This window comes from Bos taurus, chromosome 5, assembly GCF_002263795.3.
Source record: "Bos taurus isolate L1 Dominette 01449 registration number 42190680 breed Hereford chromosome 5, ARS-UCD2.0, whole genome shotgun sequence".
Lineage (NCBI taxonomy): Eukaryota > Metazoa > Chordata > Mammalia > Artiodactyla > Bovidae > Bos > Bos taurus.
This window is the reverse complement of record NC_037332.1, coordinates 63,886,575-63,907,786: the sequence shown is the minus strand read 5'-3', so window position 1 is coordinate 63,907,786 and position 21,212 is coordinate 63,886,575. Positions and strand designations below refer to the sequence as shown.

The 21,212-nt window shown below is 37.4% G+C and overlaps 1 protein-coding gene across 4 annotated transcripts in view; it reads left to right on the top strand.

Moving 5' to 3' along the window:
• Window positions 1–21,212, top strand: part of ANKS1B (ankyrin repeat and sterile alpha motif domain containing 1B) — a 1,158,555-nt gene that overhangs the window by 139,281 nt on the left and 998,062 nt on the right. For all 4 annotated transcript variants that reach the window (XM_024992182.2, XM_024992180.2, XM_024992184.2 and 1 more), the window contains exon 2: window positions 8,676–8,756. In XM_024992182.2, the coding sequence (XP_024847950.2) occupies window positions 8,676–8,756 (81 nt within the window). The remainder of the gene's footprint in view (window positions 1–8,675; window positions 8,757–21,212) is intronic.

Here is a 21,212-nt window from a genome sequence, read left to right as displayed (position 1 = left end):
CCGCCTGCAATGCAGGAGACCTAGGTTTGATTTCTGGATTGGGAAGATCCACTGGAGAAGGAAAAGGCTACCTACTCACTCCACTATTCTGGCCTGGAGAATTCCATGGACTGTATAGTCCATGGGGTCACAAAGAGTCGGACACGACTGAGCTACTTTCACTCTCACTGTAGCCATGTTATTTAGTTATTTTGATTTTATCTTCTGGATAACTTGCTGCAGCTTCTACATTAGCACTTGCTTCATCTTGCAGTTTTATGTAATGTGCTTTTATATGATTCTTTCTTCAAATTGTAGTTTTCTGAGTGGCAGTACTGGCCTTGACTGTGGTTGTGAGTCCTAACAATGCCCAAGTTGTCATAGTTACCTTGGCCAGGGTTATCAAGCAGTTGATGGTCCAGGAGGCATTGCTGACAATCTTGAGAGAGTTGACATACTTTTCATAGTTTATGCCCATCACAAACATAGAGGCATGTGGAATCCTGCTGGAGCAAGGCTCAAACCCATGTCCCCTTCATTGGCAGGTATATTCTTAACTTCTGGACCACCAGGAAAGTCTTGTTCTTGATCTCAAGGGGAATGCACTCAGTCTTTTATCATTAAGATGATTTTAGCTACAACTTTTTTGTAGATGTCTTTTATCAGTTCAGTTCAGTTCAATCGCTCAGTCATGTCCACCTCTTTGTGACCCCATGGACTGCAGCATGCCAGGCTTCCCTATCCATCACCAACTCCTGGAACTTGCTCAAATTCATGTCCATTAAGTCGGTGATGCCATCCAACCATCTCAACCTCTGTTATTCCATTCTCCTCCTGCTTTCAATCTTGCCCAGCATCAGAGTCTTTTCCAAGGAGTCAGTTCTTCACATCAGGTGGCCAAAGTATTGGAGTTTCAGCTTCAGCATCAGTCCTTCCAATGAATATTCAGGACTGATTTCCTTTAGGATGGACTGGTTGGATCTCCTTGCAGTCCAAGGGGCTCTCAAGAGTCTTCTCCAACACCACAGTTCAAAATGATCAATTCTTCGACACTCAGCTTTCTTTATAGTCCAACTCCCACAGCCATACATGACTAATGGAAAATCATAGCTTTGACTAGATGGACGTTTGTCAGCAAAGTAATGTCTCTGCTTTTTAATATGACATTTAATAAATGTCATAACTTTTCTTCCAAGGAGCAAACATCTTTTAATTTCATGGCTGCAGTCACCACCTGCAGTGATTTTCAAGCCCTCTAAAATAAAGTCTCTCACTGTTTCCATTATTTCCCCATCTATTTGCCATGAAATGATAGGACTGGATGCCATGATCTTTGTTTTTTGAATGTTGAGTTTTAAGCCAACTTTTTCACTCTCCTCTTTCACTTTCATCAAGAGGCTCTTTAGTTCTTTGCTTTCTGCCATAAAAGTGATGTCATCTGCACATCTGAGGTTATTGATATTTCTCCTGGCAATCTTGATTCCATCTTGTGCTTCATCCAGCCTGGCATTTCACATGATGTACTCTGCATATGAGTTACATAAGCAGAGTGACAAAAATTAAAGATTTACTGAGCATGGCCCTACTTATCAGAGCAAGATCCAGTTTCCCCCACAGTCTCTCCCAACAGGAAGCTTCCCAAAGCCTCTTATCCTTATCCATCAGAGGGCAGACAGAATGAAAACCACAATTATAGAAAACTAATCAACTGATTGCGTGGACCACAGCCTTTTCTAACAGTGAAACTATGAGCCATGCCATGTAGGGCCACCCAAGACAGACGGGTCATGCTGGAGATTTCTAAAAAAAAATGTGGTCCACTGGAGAAGGGGATGGCAAACTACTTCAGTATACTTGCCTTGAGAACCATATGAATGGTATGAAAAGGCAAAAAGATGTCTTTTATAAGTTGATTAAATTTCTTTCTATTCCAGTTTACTAACAGTTTTTGTTAGGAATTGATGTTGGAATTTGGCAAATATTACTTCCATATGTGTTGAGATAATCAAGATTTTTCTTTTTTAGTTTGTTAGTATAGTAATTTATGAATGTTAAATTTGCATTCCTGAAATAAACTCCATTTCATCATGGTGTAATATTGTTTTTATGTATTGTTGGATTCAACTTGCTAGAATTTTGCTGAGAATTTTTGCATCTATATTCATGAGTGATATATTGATCTGTAGTTCTTTTTTGTCGTATGTTTTTGATCTCATAGAATGCTGATCTCATAGAATGTTAGGCACTATTTGTGCCTCTACAATATTTTGGAATCCTTTTGTAAAATTGATATTATTTCTTTTTTAAATACCTGGCATAATTTCCCACTGAAGCGATTTAAACCTGGAGGGTTTATTTTTGTTTTGTGAGAAATGTTTGTAATTACAAGTTCACATTCAGTTTCTTTAATAGATGTAGGGCTATCAGGTTATACATTTTTTTAAAAGATTATTTTGGTAGTTTTCAAGAAGCTTGCCCATTTCATCTAAGTTTTCTAATTTGTTGATATAATGTTATTAAAAAATATTCTCCTGCTGTTCATGTCTTTAGAATATATAGTGATACTACTTCTCTACTCCTGATTTGATCATTTATATCTTCTATTTTTATCCTTATCAGTTTACCTGTAGGTTTTTAAATTTATAGCATATTTTTTAAAAATCACTTTTTGATTTCCTCTCTTGTTAGCCTGTTTTTTATTTCATTGTTTTCCTTTCTTCTGCTTACTTTGGGGTAATATACTCTTCCTATTTTTTAAAGTAGAAGCTGAGATCATCAATTTAGAACCCCTCTCTGATCTATTAGTGTCATTTTAATACTATAAATTTTCCTTTAGATATTTAGTTGTGTCCCAAAAGTTTTGATATTTTGTGTTTCCTTTCTCTTTCAGTTGTAAATATTTTCCAAAATCTTTATGATATTATCTTGGACTTATGTGTTATTCAGTTACAAATATTTGTGGATATTAAAGATACTCTTCTGTGAATGATTTTTAATTGAATTTCATTAGAGTCAGAGAACATATTTTGTGTTATTTGAATCTTTTGAACTTATTGAGGTTTGTTTTATGATCCACAATATAGTATATATTGATAAATGTCCTGTGTTCACTTGAAAAGAATGTGTATTCTGCTATTATTGCATTGGTTCTATAAATGTCAGGTCAAGTTGGTTGGGGTGTGTGTGTGTGTGTGTGCATGCATGCTGTCATGTCCAACTCTTTGCAACCCCATGGACTGTAGCCCACCAGGTACCTCTGTCCATGGAATTTTCCAAGCTAGAATACTGGAGCACATTGCCATTTCCTTCTCTAAGGGATCTATCTTCCTGACATAGGGGTAGAACCCAGTCTCTTGCATTGACAGGTGGATTCTTTACCATCTGAGCCACCAGGGAAGCCCCAATTTGGTTGGTAGTGTTATTCAAGTCTTATATCCCCTTACTGATTTTCTGTTTACTTGTTCTATCAATTATTGAGAGAGAGGTATTAAAATCTCCAAGTATAAGTGTATAGGTCTATTTCTCTTTGCAATAGTATCAGTTTTTTGCTTCATGTATTTTGAAATTCTGTTGTTGTTGTTCAGTCACTAACTCAGGTCTGACTTTTTGTGACCCCCTGGACTACAGCATACCAGGCTTCCCTGTCCATCACCAACTCCCAGAGTTTACTCAAACTCATGTCACTGAGTTGGTGATGACATCCAACCATCTCAACTTCTGTTGTCCCCTAATCCTCAAAGCTTCAATCTTTCCCAGCATCAGGGTCTTTTCAAATGAGTCAGTTCTTCACATCAGGTGGCCAAGTTATTGGAGTTTCAGCATCAGTCCTTCCCATGAATATTCAGGTCTGATTTCCTTTAGGATGGACTGGTTGGATCTCCTTGCAGTCCAACGGACTCTCAAGAGTCTTCTCCAACACCACAGTTCAAAACCATCAATTCCTCAGCACTCAGCTTTCTTTATAGTCCAACTCTCACAGCCATACATGACTACTGGAAAAACCATAGCTTTGACCAGACGGACTTTTGTTGGCAAAGTAATGTCTCTGCTTTTTAATATGCTGTGTAGGTTGGTCATAACTTTTCTTCCGAGGAGCAAGCGTCTTTTAATTTCATGGCTGCAGTCACCATCTGCAGTGATTTTGGAACCCCCAAAATAAAGTCTGTCACTGTTTCCATTGTTTCCCCACCTATTTGCCATGAAGTGATGGGAGTGGATGCCATGATCTCAGTTTCTGAATGTTGAGTTTTAACCCAACTTTTTCACTCTCTTCTTTCACTTTCATCAAGAGGCTCTTTAGTTCGTCTTTGCTTTCCACCATAAGGGTGGTGTCATCTGCATGTCTGAGGATACTGATACTGTCCCGACAATCTTGATTCCAGCTTGTGCTTCATCCAGCCGGGCATTTTGCATAATGTACTCCAACTCTTGAGAGTCCCTTGGACTGCAAGGAGATCCAACCAGTCCATTCTGAAGGAGATCAGCCCTGGGATTTCTTTGGAAGGAATGATGCTAAAGCTGAAACTCCAGTACTTTGGCCACCTCACGCGAAGAGTTGACTCATTGGAAAAGACTGTGATGCTGGGAGGGATTGGGGGCAGGAGGAGAAGGGGACGACAGAGGATGAGATGGCTGGATGGCATCACTGACTCGATGGACGTGAGTCTGAGTGAACTCCGGGAGTTGGTGATGGACAGGGAGGCCTGGCGTGCTGTGATTCATGGGGTCGCAAAGAGTCGGACACGACTTAGCGACTGAACTGAACTGAACTGACTCTGCATCTAAATTAAATAAGCAGGGTTGATGTACTTCTTTCCTATTTGGAACCAGTCTGTTGTTCCATGGCCAGTTCTAACTCTTGCTTCTTGACCTGCATACAGATTTCTCAGGAGGCAGGTCAGGTGGTCTGGTATTCCCATTTCTTTAAGAATTTTCCACAGTTTGTTGTGATCCACACAGTCAAAGGCTTTGGCATAGTCAATAAAGCAAAAGTAGATGTTTTTCTGGAACTCTCTTGATTTTTTGATGATCCAGTGGATATTGGTGGAGAAGGCAATGGCACCCCACTGCAGTACTTTTGCCTAGAAAATCCCATGGATGGAGGAGCCTGGTAGGCTGCAGTCCATGGGGTCGCTAGAGTCAGACACGACTGAGCGACTTCACTTTCACTTTTCACTTTCCTGCATTGGAGAAGGAAATGGCAACCCACTCCAGTGTTCTTGCCTGGAGAATCCCAGGGATGGAGGATCCTGGTGGGCTGCCGTCTATGGGGTCACACAGAGTCGGACAGGACTGAAGCGACTTAGCAGTAGCAGCAGCAGTGGATATTGGCAATTTGATCTCTGGTTCCCAGGAATCGAACTGGTGTTTCCTGCTTTGCAGGCAGATTCTTTACCAACTGAGCTATCAGGGAAGCCCTGTGTATCTCTATGTTTAAAGCTAATTTCTTGTAGTGAGCATACAGTTGGGTCTTACTTTCTTTAATCCAGTCTGATGATATTTTTTTGAACTGGGATGATTAGATAATTAACAGTGATTGTAATTGTTGATGTGGTTATTTTTGTCATTGATATGGTTAAATCTATCATCTAACAGTTTCGTTTGTATTTGTATCAAATCTTCCTTGTTTCTCTCTTCTGCTTTTTTGTTCTTTTGCCTCTTGAATTATTACTATTATTTTTTTGATTTCACATTATTTTAAATGAGTACATTGAATTTGTCTTAACACTTGTTTTTACCTGTGGCTAATTTATTCATTAAAAATAATCAGTTATTTGATTTATAATTTAGCGTATATTTGTTAAATAACTGTTGTATTCAGTATTTAGAGAAAAATTATTGGAGGAGATGAATCTTGATCTAGGCTTTTGAAGAATGGTAAGATGCTTTTTTAGAAAATCTATCATAGGTTAGTAGAAGGGCATGAGTAAAGGCTCAAAGGTGGAAATTAATAGGGCAAGATGGGTAAATAAGCAAGAGAAACAAAGGTATAAAAATTTTAAGAATATAATAGGAAACTAAAAATGCTTCAAGGATTGATTTAGAAAAAAAAAGATTGCTAAAAGTCTAACAATAATAACGAAATTGTAAAACATATTCATATCTTATAACTTTCCTGGTTTAACTGTCACTTTTTTTTATTCTCAGGAGGTAAGCTACCACTAAAGAAAATAAACCACTGGATTGAAATGAAGTTAAGATAAAAATAAAGTTAAAATCTTACAATTGACTGGTTATATTACATCATTAATTTCCTCAAGACCTTCTTTATTATCAAATAGTTTAATTCTTATCTCATTTCTTTTTTTGGGGACAGTTTCCTGTTTTAAATTGTATAATGCTTTCTCTTGGTTTTATTTACTCTTGGGCAACTCTCAGTGTTCTTCATGTAACTTTTCCCCTATGTTGGACCCTAAAGTATTGTTAATTATCCATGGTTCTACTGTCCGTCCTATATTTTTCTTTCTTTCTTTTTTTCCTCACAATATACATTCATATAAGTTCTCTGACCACTTCAGTGAGGGCTGGGAAGTTTTAAGATTTTCAGTTGCGTTGAACTTGAAACTATCTACCTAACTTAGGTTTGATTTTTTTTTTTTCATCCAGGGATTGATATTTTGGCTAATATCAACATTTGAGAGAAGGTTTCACCTTGCCTTCATATACAGATTTTCCACTGAGGTATTTGAGCCTAATGACCTCTCCTAGGAGGTCACCATATTGATGCTGAACTTAGTGTGGACACCCAATTGGCATAGTGCACCGCAGCCCAGAACTCCTGGGTTCAAGCAGTCCTCCAGCCTCAGCCTCCTGAGTAGCAGAGATTACAGGTGCATGCCACTATGCCCAGCTGATGGCCTGTCTCTTAGAGAGTCTGAAATCAAGCACTCCCTTGGTTTTATCGTATAACAATTTATTGAACAAACATAAAAAATATAATAGATGCTAGTGCTATGTTCAACTACTGCCCAAAGTGCTTTATAAGTACTGATTCATTTGATCCTCACAACATTTTAAGGTAGTAGTACTATTATCATCATCTATATTTTGCAGACAAGGAATTAAATACTTGAGAGAGATTAAATACTTTATCCAGGGCTACCCCCAGCAAGTAATGGAGCCAGGTTTTTGAAATCAGGTTGTCTAACTTAAGAACCATGCTTGTAACTAGATATTTTCATAGTTTTCTGGAGATCCTTACTTTTATATAAGTATGTCAGATACCTGAAATTTAATGTTTCCAAGCCTGAAGTCATTGTTTGCTTTCCATCTGCACTGTCTTCCTCCAGCAGATTTGCCTTTCTTTTCACAGCTTAGTTAATGTCATTTTCCTTTCGGTCACTTAGACATTTAACTTGAGTGATTCTGTGCTAACTATTGTACTTTTGTATCCTTCCTATTGTATCCTTCCTTCAATTGATCTCTGCATCTTATTGGTTTGACTTTTTATAACTGTCGAATAAGAACATTCTACTCATTTTCACTGTCTCAACTTGGTTGTGATCTCTCATTTTGAATAGCTGTTTATTCTCTTCTCAGAGATGCTTGTGTGCTCTCTGGTACCTGGATTATCTTACTAGCCTGTACTTGTTAGTTTATGTGTCTCTCTTCTCCATTAGACTCTGCTCTTGTAAAGAAGGCCCTTGAATTATGACTTTGTGCTCTCAGTACTTAGCTTAATATGTGACATACAATTGGTACACAATAAATATTTTGTGAATACATGAATTAGTTTGTCATTGGCAGTGGTGGTTTAGTCGCCAAGCCGTGTCTGACTCTTGCAATCCCATGGACTGTAGCCTGTCATGCTCCTCTGTCCATGGGATTCTCCAGGCAGGAATACTGGAGTGGGTTGCCATTTCCTTCTCCAAGTTTGTCATTAAATGTTAGTTTTGATGGCTTTGATAACATCAGAGTTTTTTTGGGAGATTTACTTTTGGAAAACTTTCAATACCTATTTTTTTTAAACTATAGTTTCTATAATTGTAGTGATCAAGGATAAAATGGATTCTTTCTTATAGTTATATGTTATCGTCAAAATATATTGTATAGTAAAATAACTTCAAAACTATTAGAATCTTTTTATGGTCTGTGATAATCAAATCTAATTATATTTTCAAGGGTGAAATATGTTTTACATTCTCTTGCTAGCAATGGAACAGCAAGAAGTGTTTATATTCTTTCCATATCCAAAAATATAACTTATGCAAACCACTGCCATCTCAGAATGAGTGTGTTGAAAAGGAGGAGGCAGGTGACTTAAATCTTTCTTCTTGGTAAAGAATATAATAGTTGAACATTAATTGGATCCAATATTTAAGTAATGACTGAAAGTTACAGGAAATTTTGGGGTCCAAATTTAAGGAATACCAGGGGGTCTGCATTTGCTAATAATTTCTAATGGTAGCTTTCAGTTCAGTTCAGTTGCTCAGTCGTGTCCGACTCTTTGCGACCCCATGAATCACAGCACGCCAGGCCTGCCTGTTCATCACCAACTCCCGGAGTTCACTCAAACTTACTCACTAATAATTTCTCTTCATCAAATAAATGAATAAAGATATTGTTCTGAGGGGAGTGCAGGAAAGGTGGCAGTTGTTTTCACATGAGTAAAATCCTCATCTGAAACATGCTGCTGACTATTTTGCAAAGCACAGTTCTGCTCCCCTGTTAACTGTGTGCTTGTGCTTTATTTGCAGCATCTGGCGAGGCCCCAATGTGAACTGCACAGACAGTTCGGGTTACACGGCTTTACACCATGCAGCCTTAAATGGACATAAGTAAGTGCCACTTATTTGGACTGGAATCTGTGTGTATTTAGTTACATGTGATGAAGTTAATTATGTCTGATGGTTCCTGTTTCATGTTGCCACGAGTCCCCTGGGCTTAGATGAATTTGGAGAAGCACCAGGTGCTCAACACTTGACATGTTGAAAGTGGTAGGAATGTTGCTGAGGATGAGTATGTGCAGAGTGCAGATCAAGTCAAAGACCACACAGGGAAAATGGAAGAAGTGCCAGGACCATGTTAGTCACGTGTACATTTGGCATGGGAATGGGATAAACCAGGGGTTCCCAACCCCTGGGCCACACATAGGTACTGGTCCATGGCCTGTTAGGAAGCAGGCTGTACAGCAGGAGGTGAGAGGCAGGAGAGTGAGCAAAGCTTGTCTGTATTTACAAACTCTCCCCATTACTCGCATTAATGCCTAAACTCTGCCTCCTGTTAGGTCAGTGACATTCATTAGATTCTCACAGGAGCGTGAACCCTACTGTGAACTGTGCATGTAAGGGATCTAGGTTGTGTGCTCCTTGTGAGAATCATCCCCAAACCACCCTTCTCCTCACTCCCTGGGTCTGTGGAAAAATTGTCTTCTATGAAACCAGTCCCTGGTGCCAAAAAGATTAGGGACTGATGGGATAAACCACTCAATGATGCCTCCTTACTTTCTGGGGTATCTTCACGAATTATAGGATTATTCACTAAGAATGAACTCTTTTAGTAGAGTCTTGCTCTTATAAGCCATGGCCACTTTGACAAACCTCTTTGAAATCCTCAAACTAAGCTAACATGCTTTCTCTCTGTCATTCATGAATGGTCTCTCGGGTTTTAAACCTCTTTAACCTGTGGAATTATATTTCAAATAATGTGATAGTCTATGATATGGAGGGTGAAAAAATGTATAACCATCAACAGTATTTTATTGACAATGTTTTAGCCAGGAAACCTAATGGTTTAGTGACAGTGTGAGGAGTCCTCTGAATGAGTCAAATGTTCTGTCGTCCTTCATCAGAAGAAAGGTGACCTTGTTCATGTGTCTCCTCTCCTATCTGTTTTTCCTTTGCTTTAATTATTCAAGTTAGTCTTTTCAGATCTGAATCATTTCATTTCACTTCAGTAGTTTTAAGCATGGTAATTACTGCCTTAAAATTACTATAGTGTGCTAAGTCACTAAGTTGTGTCTGCCTGTTTACAACCCTATGGACTGTAGCCCACCAGGCTCCTCTGTCCATGGGACTTCCCAGGCAAGAATACTGGAGTGGGTTGCCATTCCCTTTTCCAGGGATTCTTCCTTACCCAGGGATCAAACCTGCATCTCCTGCATTGCAAGCGGATTCTTTTACCACTGAGCCACCTGGAAAGCCTCCAAAATTACTGATAGTTATCTTTTAATTTTGCATTTAACATTTCTTTTATTCTGTGAATTGAAACACAAATTGAGACTTAGTTATACTTGAATACACTTCATGATCTTAAAGCTCTCATACAAGGACCTTACCATTTTTGTCATTATTTATCATTCTGACTGTTTATACTGTTCATGGGGTTCTAAAGGCAAGAATACTGAAGTGGTTTGCCATTCGCTTCTCCAGTGGACCACATTCTGTCACATCTCTCCACCATGACCCACCCGTCTTGGACTAGACAAGGCTGTGGTCCTAGTACTGAAAGAGAAACGCCCCAGGTCAGTAGCTGCCCAATATGCTACTGGAGATCAGTGGAGAAATAACTCCAGAAAGAATGAAGGGATGGAGCCAAAGCAAAAACAATACCCAGCTGTGGATGTGACTGGTGATAGAAGCAAGGTCCGATGCTGTAAAGAGCAATATTGCATAGAACCTGGAATGTCAGGTCCATGAATCAAGGCAAATTGGAAGTGGTCAAATAAGAGATGGCAAGAGCGAATGTCGACATTCTAGGAATCAGCGAACTGAAATGGACTGGAATGGGTGAATTTAACTCAGATGACCATTATATCTACTACTGCGGGCAGGAATCCCTCAGAAGAAATGGAGTGGCCATCATGGTCAACAAAAGAGTCCGAAATGCAGTACTTGATGCAATCTCAAAAACGACAGAATGATCTCTGTTCGTTTCCAAGGCAAACCATTCAATATCAAAGTAATCCAAGTCTATGCCCCAACTGGTAACACTGAAGAAGCTGAAGTTGAACGGTTCTATGAAGACCTGCAAGACCTTTTAGAACTAACACCCAAAAAAGATGTCCTTTTCATTACAGGGGACTGGAATGCAAAAGTAGGAAGTCAAGAAACACCTGGAGTAACAGGCAAATTTGGCCTTGGAATACAGAATGAAGCAGGGCAAAGACTAATAGAGTTTTGCCAAGAAAATGCACTGGTCATAGCAAACACCCTCTTCCAACAACACAAGGGAAGACTCTATACATGGACATCACCAGATGGTCAACACTGAAATCAGACTGATTATATTCTTTGCAGCCAAAGATGGAGAAGCTCTATACAGTTAGCAAAAACAAGACCAGGAGCTGACTGTGGCTCAGACCATGAACTCCTTATTGCCAAATTCAGATTTAAATTGAAGAAAGTAGGGAAAACCACTAGACCATTCAGGTATGACCTCAATCAAATCCCTTATGATTATACAGTGGAAGTGAGAAATAGATTTAAGGGCCTAGATCTGATAGATAGAGTGCCTGATGAACTATGGACTGAGGTTCGTGACATTGTACAGGAGACAGGGATCAAGACCATTCCCATGGAAACGAAATGCAAAAAAGCAAAATGGCTGTCTGGGGAGGCCTTACAAATAGCTGTGAAAAGAAGAGAAGCGAAAAGCAAAGGAGAAAAGGAAAGATATAAACATCTGAATGCAGAGTTCCAAAGAATAGCAAGAAGAGATAAGAAAGCCTTCTTCAGCGATCAATGCAAAGAAATAGAGGAAAACAACAGAATGGGAAAGACTAGGGATCTCTTCAAGAAAATCAGAGATACCAAAGGAACATTTCATGCAAAGATGGGCTCGATAAAGGACAGAAATGGTATGGACCTAACAGAAGCAGAAGATATTAAGAAGAGATGGCAAGAATACACAGAAGAACTGTACAAAAAAGAGCTTCATGACCCAGATAATCACGATGGTGTGATCACTGACCTAGAGCCAGACATCCTGGAATGTGAAGTCAAGTGGGCCTTAGAAAGCATCACTACGAACAAAGCTAGTGGAGGTGATGAAATTCCAGTGGAGCTATTCCAAATCCTGAAAGATGATGCTGTGAAAGTGCTGCACTCAATATGCCAGCAAATTTGGAAAACTCAGCAGTGGCCACAGGACTGGAAAAGGTCAGTTTTCATTCCAATCCCAAAGAAAGGCAATGCCAAAGAATGCTCAAACTACCGCACAATTGCACTCATCTCACACGTTAGTAAAGTAATGCTCAAAATTCTCCAAGCCAGGCTTCAGCAATATGTGAACCGTGAACTTCCTGATGTTCAAGCTGGTTTTAGAAAAGGCAGAGGAACCAGAGATCAAATTGCCAACATCCGCTGGATCATAGAAAAAGCAAGAGAGTTCCAGAAAGACATCTATTTCTGGTTTATTGACTATGCCAAAGCCTTTGACTGTGTGGATCACAATAAACTGTGGAAAATTCTTCAAGAGAGGGGAATACCAGACCACCTGATCTGCCTCTTGAGAAATTTGTATGCAGGTCAGGAAGCAACAGTTAGAACTGGACATGGAACAACAGACTGGTTCCAAATAGGAAAAGGAGTTTGTCAAGGCTGTATATTGTCACCCTGTTTATTTAACTTCTATGCAGAGTACATCACGAGAAACGCTGGACTGGAAGAAGCACAAACTGGAATCAAGATTGCTGGGAGAAATATCAATAACCTCAGATACGCAGATGACACCACCTTTATGGCAGAAAGTGAAGAGGAACTAAAAAGCCTCTTGATGAAAGTGAAAGTGGAGAGTGAAAAAGTTGGCTTAAGGCTCAACATTCAGAAAACTAAGATCATGGCATCCGGTTCCACCACTTCATGGGAAATAGATGGGAAAACAGTGGAAACAGTGTCAGACTTTATTTTTCTGGGCTCCAAAATCACTGCAGATGGTGACTGCACTCATGAAATTAAAAGACGCTTACTCCTTGGAAGGAAAGTTATGATCAACCTAGATAGCATATTTAAAAGCAGAGACATTACTTTGCCAACAAAGGTCCATCTAGTCAAGGCTATGGTTTTTCCTGTGGTCATGTATGGATGTGAGAGTTGGACTGTGAAGAAGGCTGAGCGCTGAAGAATTGATGCTTTTGAACTGTGGTGTTGGAGAAGACTCTTGAGAGTCCCTTGGACTGCAAGGAGATCCAACCAGTCCATTCTGAAGGAGATCAGCCCTGGGATTTCTGTGGAAGGACTGATGCTAAAGCTGAAACTCCAGTACTTTGCCCACCTCATGCAAAGAGTTGACTCATTGGAAAAGACTCTGATGCTGGGAGGGATTGGGGGCAAGAGGAGAAGGGGACGACAGAGGATGAGATGGCTGGATGGCATCACTAACTCGATGGACATGAGTCTGAGTGAACTCCGGGAGTTGGTGATGGACAGGGAGGCCTGGTGTGCTGCAATTCATGGGGTCGCAAAGAGTTGGACACAACTGAGTGACTGATCTGATCTGATCATTATGACATGTTTACCTTGAAACTTATTGCATAAATTGAACATTATCATTCTGTTTGAAGAATATTTGAATTATGTAAAATATCATAAACTTAATGTTTCATCACTTAGATCCTTAGTATTGGAATTCTCAAATTACATTTTTTTTCATCCAGTCCTTATTCTATATGACGTAACCTTTTACCGCCGACCTAAGAACTTTTTATTTTGCCGAGTCTTTTTCAGCTATTTTGCTACCCTTCTCTAGAGCGGAAAATGTGTCCAGATCCTTACCATCTGAGTCTTTTAAAGGAAATGCTATTTATTCTTCTTCATACCTGAATTGTCAGGAGGGAAGTCAATTAAATCAGCCCAAGCTGACTTCTTTGGCCATCTTAGTTGGGGATTCAGTGGCTCTGGTGGAACCATATTTCTTGGTCCCAGCTGGGAAGACAAGCTATCAAGTATAATGGACGGAAGATCTTGGGCTTGACTATTTGAGCTATACAACTTTTCTCGTTCTACCTTAGCTTGGCATTATTTCTCAAAATAATATTGTACCCAAATGTCCCTTTCTTGATTTTCAGTGGTTTTAAGTAAATGTTTTTGGTTTATATGTGACATCCTATGAAGTTCTAACCATTAAGATATATTTCTCTGAGGCTTCTTGCACAATTTTTAGTTTTATTGGCAGTGTAAAAAGTGAGGATAATTTAGGTGAATTGAATAGCAGTCACTAAGCTTATCATAAAGAGATGGGAATTTGACTGTATTTCTTTTAAGATCTTTAATTGAAGATGTTCTCTGAGGATTATATATCTCTGCTTTGCTTTCATCTAAAGGTATCATTTTTCTTTTTAATTTTTTTGCCCCCTTTTTTTTTTTTAACAAAACCACTCAGATGGCATTCCCTCCCTCTTACTTTCCCAAAAGAGAAAGATTTTACTTAGTGTCATCATGCAGGTGTTAGAAAAAAGTAGGAAAATTCTAATCCCATCTCTCCCTCCCTGCCAGTTATGTGACCTTGAGCCATTTAATTAACCTCTTTATGCCTCAGTTCAAATGTACTGAATACACCATATTCCTTCTAATTATAACATTTTATGATATAATATTTTGTTATTTGTGGCTCAGTTAGGTACTATGATGTTACAGTTCTGAAATTTGGATTTTCATCTAGAAAGAATTCTTGATTTTAAATTATTTAATTTATCAAGGACTTTTAAAGTTAGAGATCATTTATTCTATCCTACCTTCATTACTTCTTTTATTTTATAGATGGAGAAACAAGACCATGCTGGATAAGTGACTTAGTGGCCACTTAATCATTAAGGTGGGGCTGTATCTAGAGTCCGAGTGTATACTTTGACCTGTAATTTACCTTGTATCCCTCTATGACTGTATGCACATCAGTGTTCTAATTTCTTATTGGTTTTTCTCTGTCACATTATGTATTTCTGGCTGCCTCCCATTATCATCAAGTAGTGTATTCTCACGGAATGCTCAGTTAAATATTGCCATAAGAAAAGATATTTGTAGAATAAAAACTTGTCATAGAATATACCTCAGAGCCAGAGGACAATGGTTTTCCTTTTCTTTGTCTTTGGTATTCTCACTTCAAATAGTTAATGAAACATTGTGCTGTATTCCTCCCAAGCAAGCCTTAGCCGTCAGCATAGAAACATTTCATTTCTATCCTTGTTCTTGCTGCTTGTATCCATCAACTTTAGATTGTTTTCACAAACATGGTTTCTAGGCTGAAAGTGTTAGTTGCTCAGTCATGTCCAACTCTTTGGACCCCATGGTCTGTAGCCCACCAGGCTCTTCTGTCCATGGGATTCTCCAGGCAAGAATACTGGAATGGGTTGCTATTTCCTTCTCCAGGGGATCTTCCCAACTCAGGAGTCGAACCTGGGTCTCCTGCATTGCAGGCGGTTTCTTTATGGACCGAGCCACCAAGGAAGTTCATGGAATTATAGAGCTAGAAGAAATGTTACAGGGTCTTATAGTTTATTCATTTGCTTTGGGCACATCCTTTCCCCTTTCCTCCAATATATAATCTGTGGCCTTCACACTGCAAATTAAGACTGTATCCTCACTATTTTGTATGTTTTATTGAGAGTCTCGTTTATCACTGCTAGTTAGCCCACAAATGGAACAACATTTTATATACCTGAAATACATTATTTCACAATGAAAAATTCGTCTCCACTTAGCCAAATCAGGACACAATAGAAATACTCTTGGTGATTTCCTGAGTCATTTGTAATTACAGATGAGAAAATTGTTACTTTTAAATGATAGAAAAAGCACAGTCAGTAGAACAAATTTAACTGGCAATGATTGTAAATAAATTATTTCAGTAGATAGGCTAGAGATTTATCTTTTCTTCTTTTTCTTTTTAAAATATGGAGGATTCATTGTCTCTCTCATATATTTCTTTTGCAAATTTTATTGCTTTAATTAATTCTCTTCTGAATAGCAATAGCAATTTCTTCTGAAATAGCCAACTTCCTCTTTTTTCCTCCACTTCCTCCTCCCTTTTTTAACTCCCTCCTTTCTTCCCTTCTTCTCTCCTCTTTCCCTCTCTTCCTCTTTCCTTCTTTTCTTTGCTCTTTCTTTTCTGTCTTTTAAAATAATCATCTTATTATTTTAATAATCCCTATAAAGTTTTACTAAACCTGTATGTTCATATTTCATTCTGATTTCTCTCTTCTTAGAAAATTGCTGGTTTTATTTTCTTGTTAAGTTTCATCTCATTAAACTATGTTGGGTACATTGTGATTCTTGGATGCTGTTTTGGAAAATGTCAGTAATAAATTGTTATTGTATCTTTGAAGTATGTTTGTTATTTGATATGTGTGGGGTTATTTTCTGTTCTTGCTTTTGATTCTTTAAATATTAATGCTTGAATCCTAGACAAGGATTCAATTATAGATAATCCTTCATTATCTATAATCAAGATTGTATCTCAAATTGGGTCTAGACTCTAGATAGTAAACTATCTGCTATACCTTTGATTTGCTCACAATAGACTTTCTAATGAAAGAAGAGCACTTCCTCTAAAAATTTATATAATCTAGTCCATGAAGTTGCTCTTTGAATCACCTACAAATATCTTTGGTTGATTGCTTCTTTCTTGGATTAGAATATTAACTAGTTAAATTTGACTTTATTCATTTTATCTGAAAATAAATCTATGGAAGTGAATTCAGTATATAATGGAGCTCCAGTTAGAAAATGAAGTGTATTGTCCTAAAGTCTTCTGACTACGTTGAGCATTTTTGCAACTTTATTTCCAAAAAAGAGAAATAAAATCCTTAAGAAAGTCTGAAATCAAAAGGGCCTTAATGACTTTGAGAATTTCATTAGTTTATTAATGGATAATTTGCATGTCATTAGCTTATTACATCCATATGAAGATGATTTGCATTTATTTCAAAATTCTTTGTTTAAAAAAAAATTTTTTTTTACTTTACAATATTTTATTGGTTTTGCTATACATTAACATGAATCTGCCACAGGTGTATATGTGTTCCCCATCCTGAAACCCCCTCCCAATTTCCTCCCCATCCCATCACTCTGGGTCATCCCAGTGCACTAGCCCTGAGCACCCTGTATCATGCATCAAACCTGGACTGGCAATTCGTTTCACATATGATAATATATACGTTTCAATGCCATTCTCCCAAATCATCCCACCCTTGCCCTCTCTCACAGAGTCCAAAAGACTGTTCTATACATCTGTGTCTCTTTTGCAGTCTTGCATACAGGGTTATCATTACCATCTTTCTAAATTCCACATATATGCGTTAGTATACTGTATTGGTGTTTTTCTTTCTGGCTTACTTCACTCTGTATAATAGGCTCCAGTTTCATCCACCTCATTAGAACTGATTCAAATGTATTCTTTTTAATGGCTGAGTAATACTCCATTGTGTATATGTACCACAACTTTCTTATCCATTCATCTGCTGATGGACATCTAGATTGCTTCCATGTCCTGGCTATTATAAACAGTGCTGCGATAAACATTGCAAACACAGGAGGATGAAATGAAATAAATTTCTTTGGTTAACTGTAAGGCAACTTGCTGTTGAGGTAAAGAAATTTGAATGTTGAATCTTCCCAATTAATTTAATTTTGCTTATAATGTATACTGAACTTCTTAAAAGACATTTCATACTAATCAGAAGTATTATTTATGTCTATCAAAAAATGAAACAAATTAAACATGATAGCAAAAATCAATACTTTTTAGAATTCCTATTTTTACCTGAACAAACATTTTTAACCTCAAGCTGCAAAATGTTGCAGTGATTTAAACTGAATTATTATTAAACTTAATTGGGTATTTTCTTTTGTTCCTAGGAAATGGAATTATTTTTTCTGTGATCTCATCAATTACATTTATTTTAGTGTTTTGGAGAATTTTTTGTCAAATGCTGTAAGAAAGATTACCACTTTAGTTTTAAGATATAGGTATTTTCTGCTTGCTAGCTTATAGACAGTTTTCATCAATATAACTTAATATTTCATGCCAGATAACCAAGCACAGTCAACATATTCATGATACTTTTGGAAGATATAAGATGCAACTTAAATAAAAGTAAAAAAAGAGAAGTTAACTAGGCTCATGGTGATCAGTTTGCAATGTATCAGATCATTATGTTGTACACTTGAAACTAAAATCATGTTATATTTCAATTATATCCCTCCCCAAAACCAACTACCCCCAAAACCAAAAACAACTACTCTTCTTGTTTAGACATTAAAGAAAGTAACTGAAATTTAATTTGTTCTTGATAAGCCTGGATGAAAAAGGCCTGTATAATGCATATTACTTGTGGTATACATGGATATATCATAAGAAAGATTAATGATACTTTATTGATTAATATTTTGCTTAAGTTTCAGTGAGACCAATAGGCACTCATTTGATCAAAGATATAACTTTATATTTCAAAAATATGTTTTTTATTAGAAATCTGAGTTTACCCAGTTCATTAGCTGGTATCTCTGAATAAGAGAAAAGATTTTAAATACATTTAAATTAAAAAATAAATTTTATAGAATATTTATTTAATAAAATAAGCTTAAAAACTTAAATATAAATAATAGTATTTATTTAGAATCTTGGTGTTCACAAAAGACAATTTTATAAACATGCAGATTATTCTTTAATGATTTAGATATTAGATGGTAGTAACTTACATAATACAAATAATTAGTAAGATGGTCAGTTTTTTCAGTATATCATAACTCTTCTTGATAATAAATGCATATCACACACATTATTTGAAAATGTCAACAAAAACTGAGCCCAAGAACAAATGAAATTCTGAAGGGTTTGAGAGTAAAAGAAAATAGTATTGATGACTCCATAAAATTTTCCTCTTTCCTCTTAGAAAGGAAATGTTTAGAAGTTTCAGAATTCTTTTTGATTTGCTTAGGCATTGAAGAATGAAATTAAAACCCTTCACATAATTGTCCCTTTTTAATACATGGATTTGGAGAAGGCTTTTTTTTTTTGGTAGGATAAATTCTACTGATCACTCCCAGGTATTTAACAATGCTTCCTTTGGTGTTATTTTACCTTTTATTTAAATACTTATATACTTCAGTTCAAGAAAAAAGAAGGCAAAAATTGTTTAATATTGCAGCAAATAGCTTTAAGAATAGTTTTTAATTGTATACAGTTTTACAGTAATATTCATTTCTCATTTGATTCATACCACAACCCTTTTAGACCAGCAGCTATATGTAATCTCTAAATTCCATTTTAACAGTGTCTGAAAGAGAGACAGAGGTTATTTGAAGTGTCCAAGATTGGTAAAGAATCTGCCTGCAATGCAGGAACTGCATAAGATGCAGCTTTGACCTCTGGACGGGGAAGATCCCCTGGGGGCGGGCATGGCAACCCGCTCCAGTATCTTTGCCTGGAGAATCCCATGAACAGAGGAGCCTGACAGGCTACCGTCTATAGGGTTACAACCACAAAATGCTGATGAAAGAAATCAAAGATTTCTTTGGAAGTCCATCTATTGGACCCAAATAGATGGAGAAATATACCATGTTCATGCATCAGAAGAATCAATATAGTGAAAATGAGTGTATTACCCAAAGCAATCTATAGATTCAATGCAATCCCTATCAAGCTACCAATGGTATTTTTCAGAAAACTAGAACAAATAATTTAACAATTTGTATGGGGAAAAAAAAAAAAAAACTCGAATAGCCAAAGCAATCTTGAATCAACCTGCCTGATGTCAGACTATACTACAAAGCTACAGTCATCAAGACAGTATGGTACTGGCACAAAGACATAAATATAGATCAATGGGACAAAACAGAAAGCCCAGAGATAAATCCATGCACCTATGGGCATCTTATCTTTAACAAAGGAGGCAATAATATACAACAGAGAAAAGACAATCTCTTTAACAATTAGTGCTGGGAAAACTGGTCAACCAGCAGTGGAAGAATAAAACTAGAACACTTTCTAACACCATACACAAAAATAAACTCAAAATGGATTAAAGATCTAAATGTAAGACCAGAAACTATAAAACAACTAGAAGAAAACATAGGCAAAACACTCTCTGACATAAATCACAGCAAGATCCTCTATGACCCACCTCCCAGAGTAATGGAAATAAAAGCAAAAATAAACAAATGGGACCTAATTAAACTTAAAAGCTTTTGCACAACGAAGGAAACTATAAGCAAGGTGAAAAGACAGCCTTCAGAATGGGAGAAAATAATAGCAAACAAAGCAACTGACAAAGAATTAATCTCAAGAATATACAAGCAGCTCCTGCAGCTCAATTCCAGAAAAATAAATGACCCAATCAAAAAATGGGCCAAACAACTAAACAGACATTTATCCAAAGAATACATACAGATGGCTAACAAACACATGAAAAGATGCCCAACACCACTCATTATCAGAGAAATGCAAATCAAAAGCACAATGAGGTACCATTTCACACCAGTCAGAATGGCTGCTATCCAAAAGTCTACAAGCAATAAATGCTGGAGAGGGTGTGGAGAAAGGGGAACCCTCTTACACCATTGGTGGGAACACAAACTAATATAGCCACTATGGAGAACAGTGTGGAGATTCCTTAAAAACTGGAAATAGAACTGCCATATGACCTACCAATCCCACTGCTGGGCATACACACCAAGGAAACCAGAATTGAAAGAGACATGTGTACCCCAATGTTTATCGCAGCACTGTTTACAATAGCTAGGACATGGAAGCAACCTAAATGTCCGTCGGCAGACAAATGGATAAGAAAGCTGTGGTACACACAATGGAATATTACTCAGCTACTAAAAAGAATGCATTTGAATCAGTTCTAATGAGGTTGATGAAACTGGAACTTATTATACAGAGTGAAGAAAGCCAGAAAGAAAAACACCGATACAGTATATTAACACATGCATATGGAATTTAGAAAGGTGGTAATGATGACCCTATATGTGAGACAGCAAAAGATACACAGATAAAGAACAGATTTGATGCAGGATACAGGATGCTTGGGGCTGGTGCATTGGGATGACCCAGAGGGATGGTATGGGGAGGGAGGTGGGAGAGGGGTTCAGGATTGGGAACACATGTACACCCGTGGCGGATTCATGTTGATGTATGGCAAAACCAATACAATATTGTAAAGTAATTAGCATTTAATTAAAATAAATAAATTTAAAAAAAAAAGAACAGACTTTTGGACTCTCTGGGAGAAGGCGAGGGTAGGATGATTTGAGAGAATAGCACTGAAACATGTATATTACCATATGTGAAATAGA